This window comes from Rattus norvegicus, chromosome 4 (genome assembly GCF_036323735.1).
Source record: "Rattus norvegicus strain BN/NHsdMcwi chromosome 4, GRCr8, whole genome shotgun sequence".
NCBI classification, from domain to species: domain Eukaryota; kingdom Metazoa; phylum Chordata; class Mammalia; order Rodentia; family Muridae; genus Rattus; species Rattus norvegicus.
Genome location: NC_086022.1, coordinates 71,015,409 through 71,034,563, shown reverse-complemented (window position 1 = coordinate 71,034,563; position 19,155 = coordinate 71,015,409). Strand labels below are relative to the sequence as shown.

At 38.7% G+C, this 19,155-nt stretch overlaps 1 gene segment (V, D, J or C); it reads right to left on the bottom strand.

The window, feature by feature from the left end:
- Positions 1-8,491: 8,491 nt before the first annotated feature.
- On the bottom strand, positions 8,492-9,436 carry LOC102551370 (T-cell receptor beta chain V region LB2-like). The segment is given in 2 exon segments: positions 8,492-8,916; positions 9,032-9,436. Coding segments are annotated over 2 exon segments (474 nt in total).
- Between the last annotated feature and the right edge of the window lie 9,719 nt (positions 9,437-19,155).

The window sequence follows — 19,155 nt, the reverse complement described above, 5'->3', positions numbered from 1 at the left end:
AAGTAAAAATGTTTGCCATCATTTTACTGAATGTCACTATTCAGTCTGAAGCCATGACAAACAAGGTCCAAAGTGCTAGGCTGTGATTGTAACTCAGATGTAAAACATTGGTCAAGTTCAATACCCAGCAATGATAGAGTTAAAATTTATCAGTGAATTCCAAATTGTTCAGGGTTTTCTCTGTTCAATATACAGCTCTCCATACTAACCACCACTCACACTTATCTATAGGGACCTGCAACCCACATCCAGATGCTTTTCTGAGAACTATGGGGCAGTCGAAACTCATAGCTAGCAACCTCGCATATCCATCCACCTTCACCACACTCAGAAGGATTTTAACTCATTGTTTGCTTTTGTGTTTTGTTTCTGTTTTAATCTAATTTTACCTCCACTTGTATCAGACCTGATTTATATAATCAATTATCTTTTCCCAAATACTGGCAGTTTTTCCTCTTCTGGTTAGATATTATTTAAGACTGGGTTAATATTTGTGTTTTCACTAATGCTGCTGTACAATTCTGAATTAGCCATGGGCCAAACCATGTATTTTGTCAATAATCAAAGTATGCTGTAATTCCTTATTTTCTTAGAATATCTCCGTGTTATTGTCTTTGTCTATTTTTTGTTATTAGAGAGATTTAATATCTTAATACTTGTGAGAATCAGTGATAAAGAGTCAGAGTTAAAGTCCAGGAATCACTGGATTGAAGAATAAATAACAAAAATCTCCTTGGTAATATGGTCTGAAACTCCCTGATGAGACACTACATCTTTGCTCAAAATATGTTTGCCATCAGTATTAAAGGCAAGCAGCACAGCACTATGTTTAAAAGGGAAGAGGCAAAGCACGGTGAACTTTCTTCCCTGAGTCGGTTTATACAGAAAATCTCTAAAGCGGAAATACTGACTACAGTGCATTTATCCAGGAAAGTGATTCTAAACACTATCAAAAAGATAATACTTCTAACCATTAAAGTCAAACAGACCTAAAATTCTGATCATCCAGTGTATTAAGAACTAAGAGGGGAATAAAAGTGCTATTGTAAAGTTTCTATATACTCCAGGAGAAACATAAAAATAAGATTAATTTCAGGCTTTGTTACTGTGATAAAAATTTTTATGGTTAACTATCAAAAAATAGAACAGAAATGTAATTTTTAGAAGGGAAAATAAAATAAGATAAACTTACTTAAAAGAAGCCAGAAAATAAGGTAAAAGGAAAACATGCAAAAATAGATATGTAAAAATTGAAAATAAACCCCAGTATATTAGCCATTATGTATTATAGCATTCTAATGAATTAAAATGCAATAGTTTGAACACTCTAGTTGAATAAAACGTGAGACTAAAATGACACTACGTAATGCTTATGAAATATTCTCCTAAAGAGAATATTTCTAAGAACACACTAATCAAAAAAAATACAGATGAGAACACCCACAAGGTGCTACCTTATTCTAATAAGAATTGTTATGATCAAAAGCTGTGCATAGAGTGCTGTTGAGATGGCTTGGTGGTTGGACGCACTGGCTATGCCTCCACAAAACCCTCTTGAATCTTGGCGCTAACAGGGAACTTCTCAGCTCTCTGCACTTCCCAATCCAGGGGATTCCACACCACCTTCTGGCCTCCATAAGCACTGCATACACATGGTGCATAGACATAAGATACAGGCAAAATAATTTTTAAAAACATTTATGATATATGTTGGAGCACCTTTTGGGTGTATGCTCAGGAGTGGTATAGCTGGGTCCTCCACTATGTTCATAGCAGCCTTATTTATAACAGCCAGAAGCTGGAAAGAACCCAGATGTCCTTCAACAGAGGAATGGATACATATGAAATTCTTAGGCAAATGGATGGAATTGGAAAATATCATCCTGAGTGAGGTAACCCAGTCACAAAAGAACACACATGGCATGAACTCACTGATAAGTGGCTATTAGCCAAAAACTTGGAATAGCTAAGAAAAAAAATTCATAGATCATATGAAGCTCAAGAAGAAGGAAGACCAAAATGTGGATGCTTCATTCCTTCTTAGAAGGGAGAACAAAATATTCACAGGAGCAAATACAAGCACAAAGAGTGGAGCATGAACTGAAGAAAAGGTCATCCAGAGACTGCCCTACCTGGGGATCCATCCTATATGAAGCCACCAAAGCCAGCCACTATTGCTGATGCCAAGAAGTACTTGCTGACAAAAGATAGATATGTGTGTCTCCTGAGAGTCTCTGCCAGAGACCTACTGATACAGATGAGGATGACCACAGCTAACCATTGGACTGAACAAGGGGACCCTAATGGAGGAGTTAGAGAAAAGACTGAAGGACCTGAAGGGCTTTGCAACCCCATAGGAAGAACAGTATCAACCAACCAGACCCCATCAGCACTCCCAGGGGCTAAGCCACCAACCAATGAGTACACATGGAGGGACCCATCACTCCAGCCATCACACATGTAGCATTGGATGGCACTGTCCAGCATTAATAGGAGGGAAAGCCCTTGGCCCTGTGAAGGCTCATTCCCAAGGGGAATGCCAGGGCGTTGAGGAGGGAGTGGGAGCATCCTCATAGAAGCAGGGGGAGAGGGCATGGGAGAGGGAGGAAAGGGATAACATTTAAAATGTAATTACATACAATATTCAAGAAAAATAAATTAAAAACTATTTATGAGATAGGTGTGGAGAAGAACAAACCTTGTTGCACTCTATTATGTGGGACATAAGTTGATAGAGTCATTCCAAAGAGTATGGAATTTCCTCCAAACTTAAAAATAGAATTGCATATGGCCCAGCAATCCTCCAAAGGCAATGAGATAAGTATGTCAGTGACAGCTGTACTTATGCACATTTACTGTGGTATCATTAACAAGAGCCTCTGAAGGGAAGCAGTCTAAATTATATGGAAATAAGTATTCAAATGCAATGTTATTAATCCATAAGATGGTATTATGTTACTGCAACAGTGCAGTGGAAACAGGGGTAGTTTTACTGTGTGAGATAAACCAAATACACAAAAGGTAAATACTTTGTGACCTTAGTCATATGTAGAATTAAATGGTTCACCACACAGAACCGTAGTAAAGGATCCCACTTACAACAGGCTGAGGAAAAAAGATTTTAGTTAGATTGAAGTGAGAAGTTCTTGGTGTCCTACTGTCCATATGGAAAATATTTTTAAAAGCTGTAAGAATATTTTGAATGTTTTCACCATAAGCAATGATGAATGTTTGAGTATTTGAGGATCTATGTATGTTAAATCTTATTAAATTATCACTATTTTATGTGTGTGTGTGTTGAAACACCACACAGAATCCCATTAAGATATATAATTTTTACATTTTAGATACATGAAAATAGATTTTACTTAAAAATAATAAAGACAGTGAAGGTAAATATAACAAATTATTAAATAAACATTATATTTAAAGAAAATAGGAATAATAGAAGTTTGCAAAGTAATGACAAATGTTCAAATAATTGTGACATCTAGTCTTTAAGCATGCGACTGACCAAAGCTTCTTTTCAGCAGTCACATCCATATCAAAGTTCTCCTCCTAAAAATCACATGTGTATGAATTCTTTGAGAATGAGAAGCTCATAAATTTACATGATATATTTAGTTAATAGCCACCCCTTACTACTTCCCTTAACTCTTCCATGTCTACCTCAGATCTACTTCTACTCCTCACCCCTTTCAATTTTGTGTCCTCTTTTCTTTAATCTCTTAATAATCCATCAAATTTAATTTGCACTGACCAAATATATATGATATGAAGTCAATTACTAAAACATGGTGAAGCTACTATACAATCAGTTACGATGCTCACTAATCTCTCCCCATTCCAAGCTATGATGTTGATTCACATCCTCTTGTACGACTCTCACCTAAGCAGCCAGAGCTGATGTGAGTTTGTGAGTGCTGGGTACTCTCATGTCCAGAAGACCTTGTGTCTGTTTGGTACTGCACAAACTCTGGCTCTTATAACTTTTCTGCCCCATTTTCCAAGATATTCCCTGAGTCTTATGACCTTCAGAGCTTTCTTATGAGGTATAGAATGCATATCACAGACCACATAACTTAGATGATAAACAAAGCTCAACCAAATCAATACAATCAAGTAGCCACCACCTATATCAAAATATAAAATATTTTTAGAGTTCCAAAGCTTTGGTATTGTTTATAAGACAAACAAATGATATAAACAAAGGAAATCATGGTTCACACATCATTAGAATGCATTTATTTGCTTATAATCTTTTCTTCCATATCACCTATCTTATTTCCAATCATGTAGGATTGTTAAGTGAATCTTGTTATGTACCAAGTGTAACTCAATCCACTTACACAGTCCATTGTTGATGGCTACTTGTGCATTCTTCAAGTTTAGGGCCTTTATGAGTAAAAGGTACTACTTTATTATGTTAGACTATGAAAGCCCATTGTATCTCAGGTTACTGCTCTGGTCTGTCTTTTTATTGCTATTCTCCACTTCTTTTGTGAATGGGAATATTTATTATGTACCACTGTACAGCAAATGTTTGTGAATGGGCATCTTTCTTCTATGCCACTATACAACAGATATGTGTGTCACTTGTTTTGTTTTGGTTTGAGAGTGGTGCACGAGTAAAAGAATGCCTAGAATCTTAAAGGCATTAAATTTTGGCTCTTTGAATAGTGTTACAGAATAGTTACAGAAGTTTCACTTAATCTCTTTTGCATTATAAGAAAAATATTAACCTATTAAAGCCAAAAGTGTTGCATTGTAATTTAAATGTCAAATGTACCCTACAGTAGACTCGTGTTTAAACACTTGATAGCCTCCTGGTAGTTCTACTTGGGAAGATTATGAAACCTTTGGAAGTGCAGCCAAGCTAGTAGAAGTTAAGTTGAGCAAGCATTGAAGACAATAGGTTTGTAGTTCTTGCTTAAGCCCTTTACTTGCTGTTTGGTGCTGTAAGAAAAGGTGATCCTATAACCTCTACTTCTACAGACCAATATTCTCCATCTGTCAGACCTTCTCCACCTTAACAGAATTGCACCATATGAAACTCCTCTAAGCTGTAATCAACTTCTCTTCCTTAAATGGCTCCTTGGTGGCATGCCATTAGAGCAACAGGAATGGTAACTGCGGTTATTTGAATGAAAATGGTCCCCATAGCCTCAGAGGGAGTGACACTATTAGGAAGTGTGGCTTTGGTAAAGTAGGTGTGGCTTTGTTGGAGGAAGTGTGCTACTAGAGGTAGGCTTTGAGGTTTTAGGTGTTTAAGCCAGGCCCAGTGTCATTCTTCCCTTCCTGCTACCTGCTGTTCCAGATGTAGAATTCTCAGCTCTCTCTCCAGCACCATGTCTGCCTGCATGCTACAATATGTCCTACCATGATTATAACAGATTAAACCAGCACCAATTAAATACTTTCCTTTATAAAGTTGCCATGGTCATCCTGTCTCTTCATGGCAATAGAAACCCTAAAACACTAACATACCACATACTTGAAATTTTGGTCTTTGTGTGCTTGCCTGAGTTATAGTTGAGAGGAAAACTCAAAGCTAAACCCAGTATTGAAGAAGGAATTCAAAAAGAATGTACAATGTAGAAGAATGCAGATCGATCCATGCTTATGACTCTGTACAAAGCTTAAGTCCAAGTGGATCAAGGACCTCCACATCAAACCAGATACACTCAAAGTAATAGAAGAAAACTAGGGCAGCATCTGGAACACATGGGCACTGGAAAAAATTTCCTGAACAAAACACCAATGGCTTATACTCTAAGATCAAGAATCGACAAATGGGATCTCATAAAACTGCAAAGCTTCTGTAAGGCAAAGGACACTGTGGTTAGGACAAAACGGCAACCAACAGATTGGGAAAAGATCTTTACCAATCCTACAACAGATAGAGGCCTTATATCCAAAATATACAAAGAACTCAAGAAGTTAGACCGCAGGGAGACAAATAACCCTATTAAAAATGGGGTTCAGAGCTAAACAAAGAATTCACAGCTGAGGAATGCCGAATGGCTGAGAAACACCTAAAGAAATGTTCAACATCTTTAGTCATAAGGGAAATGCAAATCAAAACAACCCTGAGATTTCACCTCACACCAGTGAGAATGGCTAAGATCAAAAACTCAGGTGACAGCAAATGCTGGCCAGGATGTGGAGAAAGAGGAACACTCCTCCATTGTTGGTGGGATTGCAGACTGGTACAACCATTCTGGAAATCAGTCTGGAGGTTCCTCAGAAAATTGGACATTGAACTACCTGAGGATCCAGCTATACCTCTCTTGGGCATATACCCAAAAGATGCCCCAACATATAAAAAGACACGTGCTCCACTATGTTCATAGCAGCCTTATTTATAATAGCCAGAAGCTGGAAAGAATCCAGATGCCCTTCAACAGAGGAATGGATACAGAAAATGTGGTACATCTACACAATGGAATATTACTCAGCTATCAAAAACAATGCCTTTATGAAATTCATAGGCAAATGGTTGGAACTGGAAAATATCATCCTAAGTGAGGTAACCCAATCACAGAAAAACACATATGGTATGCACTCATTGATAAGTGGCTATTAGCCCAAATGCTTGAATTACCCTAGATGCATAGAACACATGAAACTCAAGATGGATGATCAAAATGTGAATGCTTCACTCTTTCTTTAAAAGGGGAACAAGAATACCCTTGGCAGGGAATAGAGAGGCAAAGATTAAAACAGACACAGAAGGAACACCCATTCAGAGCCTGCCCCACATGTGGCCCATACATATACAGCCACCCAATTAGACAAGATGGATGAAGCAAAGAAGTGCAGGCCGACAGGAGCCGGATGTAGATCTCTCCTGAGAGACACAGCCAGAATACAGCAAATACAGAGGCGAATGCCAGCAGCAAACCACTGAACTGAGCACAGGACCCCCGTTGAAGGAATCAGAGGAAGGATTGGAAGAGCTTGAAGGGGCTCGAGACCCCATATGAACAACAATGCCAAACAACCAGAGCTTCCAGGGACTAAGCCACTAACCAAAGACTATACATGGACTGACCCTGGACTCTGACCTCATAGGTAGCAATAAATATCCTAGTAATATCACCAGTGGAAGGGGAAGCCCTTGGTCCTGCTAAGACTGAACCCCCAGTGAACGTGATTGTTGGGGGGAGGGCAGCAATGGGGGGAGGGTTGGGAGGGGAACACCCATAAAGAAGGGGAGGGGTTAGGGGGATGTTGGCCCGGAAACCGGGAAAGGGAATAATACTCGAAATGTAAATAAGAAATTCTCAAGTTAATAAAAAAATTAAAAAAAAGAATGTATAAGATCAAGGTTGTATACTCTTCGTAGATACTCCAGAAATCCCAGATTAAGGTAGCTGGTGTGACTATATTACAAATCTCTGAATTAACTAATCCTGAGATTAAAAGACACAGCAGAAACTTTGACATTACTTACTACTCAACGTTTTTAAAAGCCCATTTCAATAAGCAATCATAGTTGTATGCTGTGCATAACAGAGACTGCTGCATATTTTGAGAAAGAGAACTATGTGATCATATAAATATTTATAATCAAACATACTCCTAAAATTTGACATTAATTTTCTAATCCAACGTGAAGATGCTAGCACATAAAGGAAGAACACTTACATCAAGGTCATTGCCAACCACCTGTCTGCTCAGCAGTGACTCAGAAATTCCTCTCCAGTACAAATCGCTTTCATAAGTGCTAGACATAGATTTACATATTCCTCCTACACAGAAGCCAAATGAAGGCCCCACTTATATGTGTGTATGTTGTTCAGTAACACATTTTGTTCTTCCAAATACCCTCCTCGCATCTGGGGCAGTGTGGACCTGTCCACTGTCCTTTTCGACTTGATCTCATCACTTCTTTCATACATCATACTGCCTGTTTTCACTCTTGTCTGTTTGCAATTTTTTTCTCTTAATCACAGAACTTAATTCTTCCCAATCCCTTCTAGATATTATAAGACCAAATGGGCTGCAGGAGTTCCTGCACTCTAATTACTTTAGTAAAGCACACATATAAGAATATGACTCAGTTTCTCTCTCTCTCTCTCTCTCTCTCTCTCTCTCTCTCTGCTCTCTCTCTCTCTCTCTCTCTCTCTCTGAGTGTGTGTGTGTGTGTGTGTGTCTGTGTCTGTGTCTGTGTCTGTGTCTGTCTGTGTCTCTGTCTGTGTCTGTGTCTGTGTCTCTTGTCTCTCCACTTTCCCCTCTCCCTCCTCTGGAATTGTATTGGTTTTTAAGAGAAGGTTTAAATTTTTCTTTCTAGTGTTCAGTAAACAATTTAAAGCTGTATGTAAAAAAAAACAATCAACCCCTGTCTTCTCTTTTCTCTTTCTGACTCCTTCTCTCATGTATATTTAATAGATATATATTTGTGTATTATGAATATGTATGCAATTTTAAAAAGCTAATTTAATGAATGGATTTTACCCCATTCCATAAAATGTACAGAAGGCAGTAGCTACTTTGCTTTAGGTCCTGGCTGAGTGAGAGGACAGTGGTTAGGGGAGGACCTAAGAGCCACCTGGTGGGAGAAGCAGGACTTGGGCACATTTATGCATGAACAGGGGGTAGCTGTTCTCCACTGTGCTATGCTGCTGGCACAGAGATAAACAGCCATCTGCCTCTTCTGGGCAGATTTCACAGTGAGAGAAAAAGATGCCTTCTCCTTTCGAGAGGCATCGTAGCCTTCAGATAGGTCGCCTTTTTGAAGATCGCTTTCAGTTATTGAGTAGTAGATCAGTCTCAGTCCTTTCCCTGGATCTTGTCGGTACCAGAACATTGAATCATGATTGAAATTCTGTTTACATTTCAAGGTCAGCTCTTGCCCTTCATGACCAATCAGGAATTTGGGTGTCTGAGTAATGGCACCACCATGTGTGGTTCCTGGAAAAGAGAAAGAGAGTCTGGAAATAGGCAGGGGGGAGCTTGACACTGCTACCCAGGGAATAGGGGTTAAGATGTGCACTTTGGGACAGGAAACCAGAGAGACCAGACTCACCTACTGCAAGGAGACAAAGAGCTACCAAGCAGAGAACCTGCTTGCTCATAGCGTGCAGGGTTTTTCTTCAACTCCGAGCATCAGTTAGAAGAGAAACAAGGAGAGCTTCTTTGCAGGGGGCTCCACCTGGCTAAATATAAGGACTAGAGTGGGAGGAAGATTCTTGAGATGTTCAAAATGAGCTTCTTAGTGTGGCGGAAGGAGAAGCACACTAGACAGCAAGCCACTGGCTCCAGGCATCTGCACCAGTTCTGAGAGGAGGGGCTGTCTTACTCAGATCAGCCCTCTCTGGTTTGCATCTCTGAGATTTTATTTTGACTACCTTCAGTGGATTATTACCTTTGTTTATAAATGGCTGTAGCCTTAGCCTTCAATGCCTTTAGCTCTCCCAGGGTATATGCAGGGTATCTCTGGTGGGAGTGTAGGACAGTGTGACCCAGAAGCCAGTCCCATCTGACCACCAGCACTGTCCTGAACCCATCTCATTTCCATACTCCCTTTGTGCTACCCTTCAGCCTCTTCCCCTTGGTTGATTTTACCTCTTTCTTTCTTTTTTCTTTTTCTTTTTTTCATCTTTATTAACTTGGGTATTTCTTATTTACATTTCGAATGTTATTCCCTTTCCCGGTTTCCAGGCCAACATCCCCTTAGTCCCTCCCCCACCCCTTCTCTATGGGTGTTCCCCTCCCCTCCTCACCCCATTACCACCCTCCCCGCAACAATCACGTTCACTGGGGGTTCTGTCTTGGCAGGACCAAGGGCTTCCCCTTCCACTGGTGCTCTTACTTGGCTATTCAATGCTACCTATGTGGTTGGAGCCCAGGGTCAGTCTGTGTATAGTCTTTGGGTAGTGGCTTAGTCCCTGGAAGCTCTGGTTGGTTGGCATGGTTGTTCATATGGGGTCTCAAGCCCCTTAAAGCTCTTTCAGTCCTTTCTCTGGCATTCGCCTATGTATTTGCTGTGTTCTGGCTGTGTCTCTCAGGAGAGATCTACATCCGGTTCCTGTCAGCCTGCACTTCTTTGCTTCACCCATCTTATCTACTTTGTGGCTGTATATGTATGGGCCACATGTGGGGCAGGCTCTGAATGGGTGTTCTTTCTGCCTCTGGTCTAAATTTTGCCTCCCTATTTCCTCCCAAGGGTATTCTTGTTCCCCTTTTAAAGAAGGAGTAAAGCATTCGCGTTTTGATCATCCGTCTTGAGTTTCATGTGTTCTGTGCATCTAGGGTAATTCAAGCATTTGGGCTAATAGCCACTTATCAATGAATGCATACCATGTGTGTTTTCCTGTGATTGGGTTACCCCACTCAGGATGATATTTTCTAGTTCCCTCCATTTGCCTATGAATTTCATAAAGTCATTGTTTTTGATAGCTGAGTAATATTCCATTGTGTAGATGTACCACATTTTCTGTATCCATTCCTCTGTTGAAGGGCATCTGTGTTCTTTCCAGCTTCTGGCTATTGTAAATAAGGCTGCTATGAACATAGTGGAGCACGTGTCTTTGTTATATGTTGGGGCATCTTTTGGTTTTTACCTCTCTAAGCCCTTTCCAGCCCCACATGCATTTTGTTGTCTCTCTCAAATGCCTTTTACTAAATTTTCGTTTGCACTGGTTCTTCCTTCCACATATATTTACTTATTTAGATGTTTTTCTTTCATTTCTTTCTTGAGTTTCTTCAGTCAATTTCTTCTTTCGTTTCTTTTGGTTTTGATGCTCTTCTTCACTTTTATTAATAGGCCCCTGTCTTGCCTACTTGTGTTATTGAAACACTCTTTAAACGTATTTTTACCTAACTCTAAGTTTTTGTATGGAGTCTTTTGTTTGTTGTTAGTTTATTGTGAGTCCTCTTGTGCTTTGTGAAGTTTGAGTTTTCCCTATTTTTCTCTGCTTTTCCTTACGTGGTGGTCAGAAGACACTCCAGCTTTCTTGGATGGACAATTATATTTTCAATATGCTTATTATTATTATTATCATTGTTGTTGCTCTTATTATAATAATCATCATTATTTTAGATGCTTTGACTCTGAGTATGTTAGAAGAGAGACAAGGAAAGCAGCTTGCCAAGGGGCTCCACGGGGCTAAATATGAGGACTAGAGTAGGAGGAAGATCTTGAAATGTTCAAAATAAGCTTTGAATACCTAGAAGCAATACTATTGGAAAAGTGTCCTTTTAAGTCACAGGCTTTGGGCTGGCATGCTAACTCAGCTGGTAAAAACACAATCTGGGCAAGTTTGATTCTGAGTTCAATCCTAGTTCCTAGGAGTGAACCAACACCCACAAGTGTCCACTTGATATGTGTATACACAGACATGATATATACATACACATATATACAATGATAATAATAAAATCAAAATATAACCTAAATAAACCACATGCCTTGTGCTGTAAATAGAAGACTTTTACATCTTCTTTCACTACACCTGTTTCTCTTGGGGCATCAGAGGGCATGTTCTTCAAGTATTGTTTCTAGCCACCATTTCTTTTCTGTCTTATGGGAAGTTTGTCTGCTTTGCTCTTTATTTTCTTTCCTAGTTCGTTCTTTCTTTCTTTCTTCCTTTCTTTCTTCCTTTCTTTCTTTCTTTCGTTCTTTCTTTCTCTCTCTCTCTTTCCTTCTTTCTTTCTTTCTTTCTTTCTTTCTTTCTTTCTTTCTTTCTTTCTTTCTTTCTTCCTTTCTTTCTTTCTTTCCAAGATGGGTGAGGCAAAACCAGAACCACCTGAAGTTTTTTTTTTTTTTGAGAAAAATCAAGATGTATAAAACATGCAGAGTGGCCATAATTTATCTTCCTGGCTGACAATGCTGGACTTGTCACATGACCAATCTCCTGAAATGACTCTGTACTTGTTTGTTTCACAAAGTGTTTCATACAAGCAGAGAGGAAAAATGTCCTGGTGCCTAATAATGGACCAATAAAACAAACAAACAAACACACAAATATCACGGAGATAAGAAAAAGTAGAGGTGTCACATTTCAGTGAGCAAAATCTGTGGGCTGGAGCATTCTTTTGTATTCTAGGATATATACAGTTTGACTTCCAACATCTCTCAGATACTCTAGTTTTGTGGTTTATTTTTGAGACAGGGTCTCATGTAGCCAAGGTTGGGAGTAAACTCATTATATGGCTCAGAATGACCTAGAACTTCTAACACTCCTGTTTCTACCTCTCAAATGCTGAGATTATAAACTGTGGTTACTGGCCTGGGCTACGGCCATGTTTACAGAGCTGGAAATGCAAGCCAGGATTCCATATCTGCTAGGTAAGCACTCTACCCACTGAGCTATTTATCTGCCCCATCTCTTAAACATTTTAATCTTGTAGCAGAAGTTATGTATCCTGGCTTGTATCCAAGCCTGTGTGGGAACTGCTTGAAGAACAAAGCAAGGATTATGCAGTAAAGAATACCAGACAGCATGTTATAATATAAAACACACAACTATTACTAGACATACTTGGATTACAATCCTGTCTTTGTCACCTATTTGTCTTCATTTTTATTCCTCTCATTTACTTTTATTTTAGAGAAAGAAAAACTTACTGGTAGAGACAAATTTACTTGCAATGGAATTAATAAAATGTTCCCCTTTACCAACTCTCCTCCAGATCACGTAGCAATGAAATTAATAAAATGTTCCCCTTTACCAACTCTCCTCCAGATCACGTAGCAATGAAATTAATAAAATGTTCCCCTTTACTAACTCTCCTCCAGATCACGTAAAAGTATATATGTAAAAGATATTTGACTTTATATACAGTGTGGAGTTAGGAGAGCTATATTGGCCAATGCCTGTTTAATCTTAACAATTACTGTCTTTAAACATCCACTCTTTGTAAGTGGAGTTTTATTCCCTACTCATAGTGGGCAGAGATGTTCCATATACCATAATGTTCCCCTACTTTTATCCACAACCTGCAATGTCTGTTGAGGACGGCATGTTGTTAGCACAGATGCATCTCCCTTGACATGCTGCTGTCGGATGAGGAAACGTTTAAGTCTTTATTGTTGTGAGTGGGGAGCTGGCAGAGAAGTATATCACTGCGTCCTGCTCTGCTGCCTCCGTCTTTAGGACGTTCAGTTCCTCTTTGAGGAATTGATCCAAGAAGTATTTCTCCAGCATCACTGGCCTCTCTAAGACTCTTTCTCCACGAACTGTCTATACCACATACCATGACTGTGCCCTTTCACCTCAAAGGGTTGCATCCTATCATATGTTCCTCACCATGAATCTTGGGTTCTTGGTTACACCAGCATTCCTGAGACATTGGAAAAGGAGGGAGTTCACAGCACAGAGCTGTCATGTGTCTAATTAATGAAGTAGACAACTAATTGACCTATAATGTGAAGTCAAATACCTTTGCAGTCCCTTATATTTCCCTCAATGTTTACATGAGTCTTGCTTTTTTACTCCCCAAGGAAATTACTTACTTATATGTGTTGAATAGACCAGAAAATCACAGGATACCTTATAGGTTCAGGATATACTTTTGGAGACAAGATACAGTGTACAGAACCCAGTAAAGCTGAGTTTTTGGTTCAGAATTCATCTACGGAGAGAAATGGTAACATAGGAGAGGAGTCTAGTGTCACTGCAGACCTGGATATAAGCGTGAACTGTAGATAAAGTCAGGCAGGGCATTTTCAGCCACAAGTCAGGAAACTAGACCTCATAGCTACTTCCTGTGAAATGGGTTTGTTGCCAGGTGCCTGCTACTCAGTGGATAGTGTTCTAGAACTAATCTTGTATTTCACTTTTAATGGTGGTTATTTTATTCTTAACTATATACAATGTGGCTCAACATATTTGTGGTGGAGGGAGAGGTCAGGATGCTTTTCACTTTGAGTTCATTGTTATTAAGCATTGAAATGTTTAAACATGCTTTTTAATTGGATTTGTTTCATCATCTCAAAGCCTGTTTCCATTTTCTGGCTGCTGTGAAACAGAGATATTTGCCAGAGGTCACTCTTAGATACACATGTTAAGAGACAGGGAAGGGAAAACAAGCATCACCGGCGACAAAAATGGCTTCGCTTTTCTCACTTTCCTTCCCTCCCACCTCAGCTCTGGAATAGCTGCAATAGTTTTGAAGGAAATTTATTTTACAGCTTTATTATTCTCATATGCATTTGCCTTAGACAATTCTCCACAATTACAGATACATGCCAAGGTTTGGGAGACCTTTCTTTTATGAATAAAATTGATCCCAATATTTACTTTCTTTTCTGGGTACTGTAAAAAGATTTTTTTTAAGTCATCATTTTACCTGGATGGAATCCCTAGGCCTCGAAGGCAATGACATCATGGATACCCATCTTTGCTCTTGGAGTTTGTCTGGTCCAATCTTCAAATTATAATCCTTCATCTCTAATGGAAGCACAGATCGTCTCTCCACCCTGAGCACGCAAAGGAGTGAGATTTTTCTTCTGGTGGCAAAATTCTCAACGTATAGAGAGTCCTCGCCTACAGACAATTAAAGGTGTCTCAGATGACTCACCGTCAGAGAAATGTAAGTCAAACCTATTATGAGGTGTTACCTCATATCCATTAGGAAAACTATTATCAAACAAGACATGACAAGTGTTGCTTACTGAAGGTGTGGGCAAGGAGATCCTTCTCTTCTGTCTGTGGAATGCAGACTGAGGTAGCCACTACCCCAAACATCATGGATATTCCCAAAGAAATACAAAATGTGACTACCAATAGACTGGACAGATACTACCCTGGATATATACATGAGAAATTAAACTGAGCATCTCATAAAAATACCTGAGCTCTGTGCTCATTATGCTATTAATCACAATAGGTAGGATAGTAATAACTTTAGTATGTGTGGATGTGTGGGTAGAAAAGAAACTATGGTAAATATATACAATGGCAAGGAGCTGTTTGTCCTTAAAGGGACATCCTGAAATTTTCCACAAGACAATTTAATGTGGAGTATATTATGCCAAGGGAGATTAACCACACATCTAAAAAAAATATAGTGCATGATCTTACTTATATTTAGAAAGATAATGTCAACTTAAAATCAGCGTTGCTGAACAGTGGCAAAATATACTTCAAACCTTATGAAGTAACAGGATTCTATGATAAATGAGCCTAGAGTCCTTAGCACTGTAGTTAATATCACAACACAATATAAGATTCTTACTTAATAAACCTTTCGCTGCCATTGTCACAAAAATAAAAGTAACCGTGTGGAATAACAGGTAGATAGTTTTGCTTTTATTAACCACTTCACTATCTCAATGCATCCTCTTAAATATATACAATAAAATTTTATTTGAATGATGTTAAAATGCAAATGTAATGAAAAGAATAGACTGCTTCGTGAATCTAATACTGCCATCTGCTGGCAGACATTTATGTCTCTTTATGTTGATGTCTGGTTTTGTGTGTGTGTGTGTGTGTGTGTGTGTGTGTGTGTGTGTGTGTGTGTGTGTGTGTACATGTCCTAGCAATCAGTGATGACTCCAGAGGAAAAGGAAACCTTTGATCTTTAGAATAAATGTAAGGGTTTATCTTTTTATCTTAGATATAGATCAATTGTGTACCCTTATTCTTGGAAATTAGGGTCATTTTAATCTAGCTTAACTTTTGCCACTTCTAACATTAAATATGTAATAAATTTTATCAATTCTATACCTAAAGAAACAAACCACTTATCTGTTGTAAAGTCTCCTCAATAACTCTTTAAGAGAGATTTGCCTTAGTTAAGATGAAATTATCTTCCATGAGAAGTCTAAGTAGTTTATCCTAACAAAGAAATAATCATTAATTTTATTTTTGTTCTTGTCATTATCCTTCACTGAGATTTACTAGATTGCTCATAATTTTACTAGTTCCTGAGTTTTATTAGGTCTGGGGCCACTGATCTTCCCTAATACTCAGAGACTGTCATCTCCACATTCTGCTACATGACTTTATGATTTGACATCAAGACAGGCTCCTGTTGCAACCAGCATTTATCTGCCTCTGCTTTCTGATGGTGGATGCAATATGACCAGAAGCTTCAAACTCCTAATACCAGGATTTCACAACTATGATGCCCTTGAAATGTAAGCCAAAATAAACCTGCATTCTCTCTGTCTCTGTCTCTGTCTCTGTCTCTGTCTCTGTCTCTCTCTCTCTCTCTCTCTCTCTCTCTCTCTCACACACACACACACACACACACACACACACACACACACACAGAGCAACAGGTAAAGTAACTAAGACAGAATAGGTTAATTAGGGGTGACTTCACAATTCACTCTACTACAAGAACACTGTGTCCATTCCTAGACTCAATATGAGATATCCCTTGGGCTCTTTCCTAGCCTGTCCAAATTTGTGCATCTCACTGAACATAATCATCTGTGGATTACTGAAGGGCCCAGAGGCAGAATATGGTCAGAAAAAGGAATATACTAATGAAACTACCAGAGAAGCACTTAGAGCCAGGGACCTGGAGAAAAATAGGGCATCAATCTAGATGCCAGGACAGAGGCAGTGGAGCGTGGAGAGTCTAATTGTCTCTGAGTTTCTCAGAAATACAGTACTTGGCATAGAGCTTGCATCTGTCTCTCTGCAGCTCCCTTGGTCAAACTCTAGTGGGCTGGTCTGGGGCACCTATGAATTTGTTCACGTGGCCCTTGATCAGTAGGCTTTCCACCTTTTACAGAAGCTGAAGCAGAGGTCATAATAGTCATTGCAGCACCCCCTGCACTCAAGCACTAGAAACAACAGGGTTGGCAAAGATGTGAACTCGCAGAGAATGAGGCAGCAGCATGCACAGGACCTGCACAGGTTTGTACCAGATGGAATCCTCAGCCTGAAAAAAGAAGAAGATGCACACATCATCCTTAACCCAGCAGTTGTAGCCAACTGACAACCCCCTTCCAAAGGAAAAAGTTCCTTTTCTCAAAAGGAGTCACACTGGGAAGCAAACTACACATAAGGACAGGCTCCATACCCAGCCGTAGATAACCAACACAAACCTAGGTCAATGGTATCTTCGGAGGTTCTTTGTCCAATGATATGAAGTCAGGACATTGATTTTTGTTGGTGGTGGCTTTTGTTTAAATTTTACCTTGCAGGTTTTTGTGTATATATTATATCTTCCAGTTCTATGTTTTTATGAGATTTTGTATGCAAATATTTGTGTCTATGTATCTACATGTATTATGAAATTCTTGTGCCTTTGTTTTTATTTTTGTTGCTGCTTTGTCATATTCTAATATGTTTTGTTTTGACTTATCTTTTAATTTTATTATTATTATTATTATTATTATTATTATTATTATTATTGTTTATATACCTATTTGTTTTCTAACAAGAGACAGATGTGGATCCAAATGAGAGGAGAGAGGAGAGGTGGGGAAATCCTGAGAGTCATAGGGAGAAAGAAAACTATGATCAGAATATTTTGTGTGAAAAAATATTTTCAACAAAACAATAAAATGAAAAGAAAAAAGAAAAAGTAAAAACCTGTATATATTAAAAACTGTTATATTGGTAGCCACCTAATCCCGTTCCAGCCTTCTCACTGGTCAAGATTTCTGAATTCCTAAAGCAATGTGCACTAGTTACTTCTGCATGACTCTGACCAAGTTATCTGTTGTAAACAATGTAAGGGAGGAATTACCTATTTAGCTCAAACTTACAAAACAGCCAGCCTAGGACAAGTGCAACTTAAACCCCAACATCCAGAAAGCAGATAGAGGGGCACTTCACATGCAGATGGACAGGAATCAGAAGAGAGCCATAAGAGAGGGACCACAGTCAGAAGTGGCCCCCAAAGACACACCTCCCACCAGACCCACATTTCACAACCCACCACTCCCCAAATTCCATTCAGATTTTGAATCCATCCATACCTTAACCTAGTCACTGAGTCAGAGTCCTTACACCAAATCATACATGGAATCATCACCATCACACCCAGATATTTCTTAATCACTTTGATGTTTCTTAATCCATTTGAGGTGATGATGAAGATGATGATAGCCTTGTTTACAAATTCACCAGACAGGAGGAAGCATCAGAGCTTCCAACTGTGCCCAACACTCAGAAATGCACTCGGCCTTATCTTTCTCCAGAGAATTTGCTTCTTTTTATCTTTCTGAACACGTCAATGCCGTCTGGCTTCCCACTTTTCTAATAGTCATCCATTGGCTGTCTGTATCCCTGAGTGTTTCTCTATCTGCTTGTTCTAACACCTTTGGTGCTTTTAATTAAACATGATGATAACACCAGTGAATTGAATCCAATGAAGACATTATTTCAAATGGGAGGCAAGCAATCCGCTTACTGTGCATTTTACTGACTTTCCTTTAATATATTGAGAACACATCACAGGTCCTTTTTTGATACGGGAGAAAAGTCAACAGAAGACTATGCGTGAACTACCTAGCACAGTACTTTTTATATTCTGATGTCACTACTTAGTTGACCCTTCTTACACTAAATTCCTGCCCCTTATATTATATCATATGTTCCACTAGGACATAATTTCTTTAGCTATGAGATGCAAACACACATGAGGTAATACCGTGTGAAGAATCACACGAGAAATTGGTAGCATTACAATGTTTCTGAAGGTTCAACGAACTTTTTTAAAAATAATGCATATAATGTATTGGAGACATGGCAACCAGCAATAGAGCCTTTGGTAACTTCACTGCATGCCAGTATCAAATTAGTATTAAATACATTTTGATTATAATTTTTAGGGAATTCTCAGTTTTAAAAAGTGATGTTTTAGTTGTTGTCTTGAGGTTCCTATAAACATATCTAAATGCATTTAGACTTCAGAGTAGAACAGAATGCATAACAATTTATAAAGTGACATTAAATTTTGACCACTTTGTATTTTATACTGTGTAAATCATCATTCTCGGCACTGTTATAGATTAAAAATATTAATCTACTTTGCAAAACATTGAACATGCTATCCTGTGGTATAAAATATCCAGCAGCGATTTAATTCCTAATGCAAAAATGTACAAATTCATCTTCTCATTACTGTGAAACTTCACTTAAGTGGTTAATGAATGATAAAAATATATGTATGTCAAAACTTGTTTACAGATAGATTTGTTTGTGATTTATTAATAATGCATATTAGATTTTTTGTATG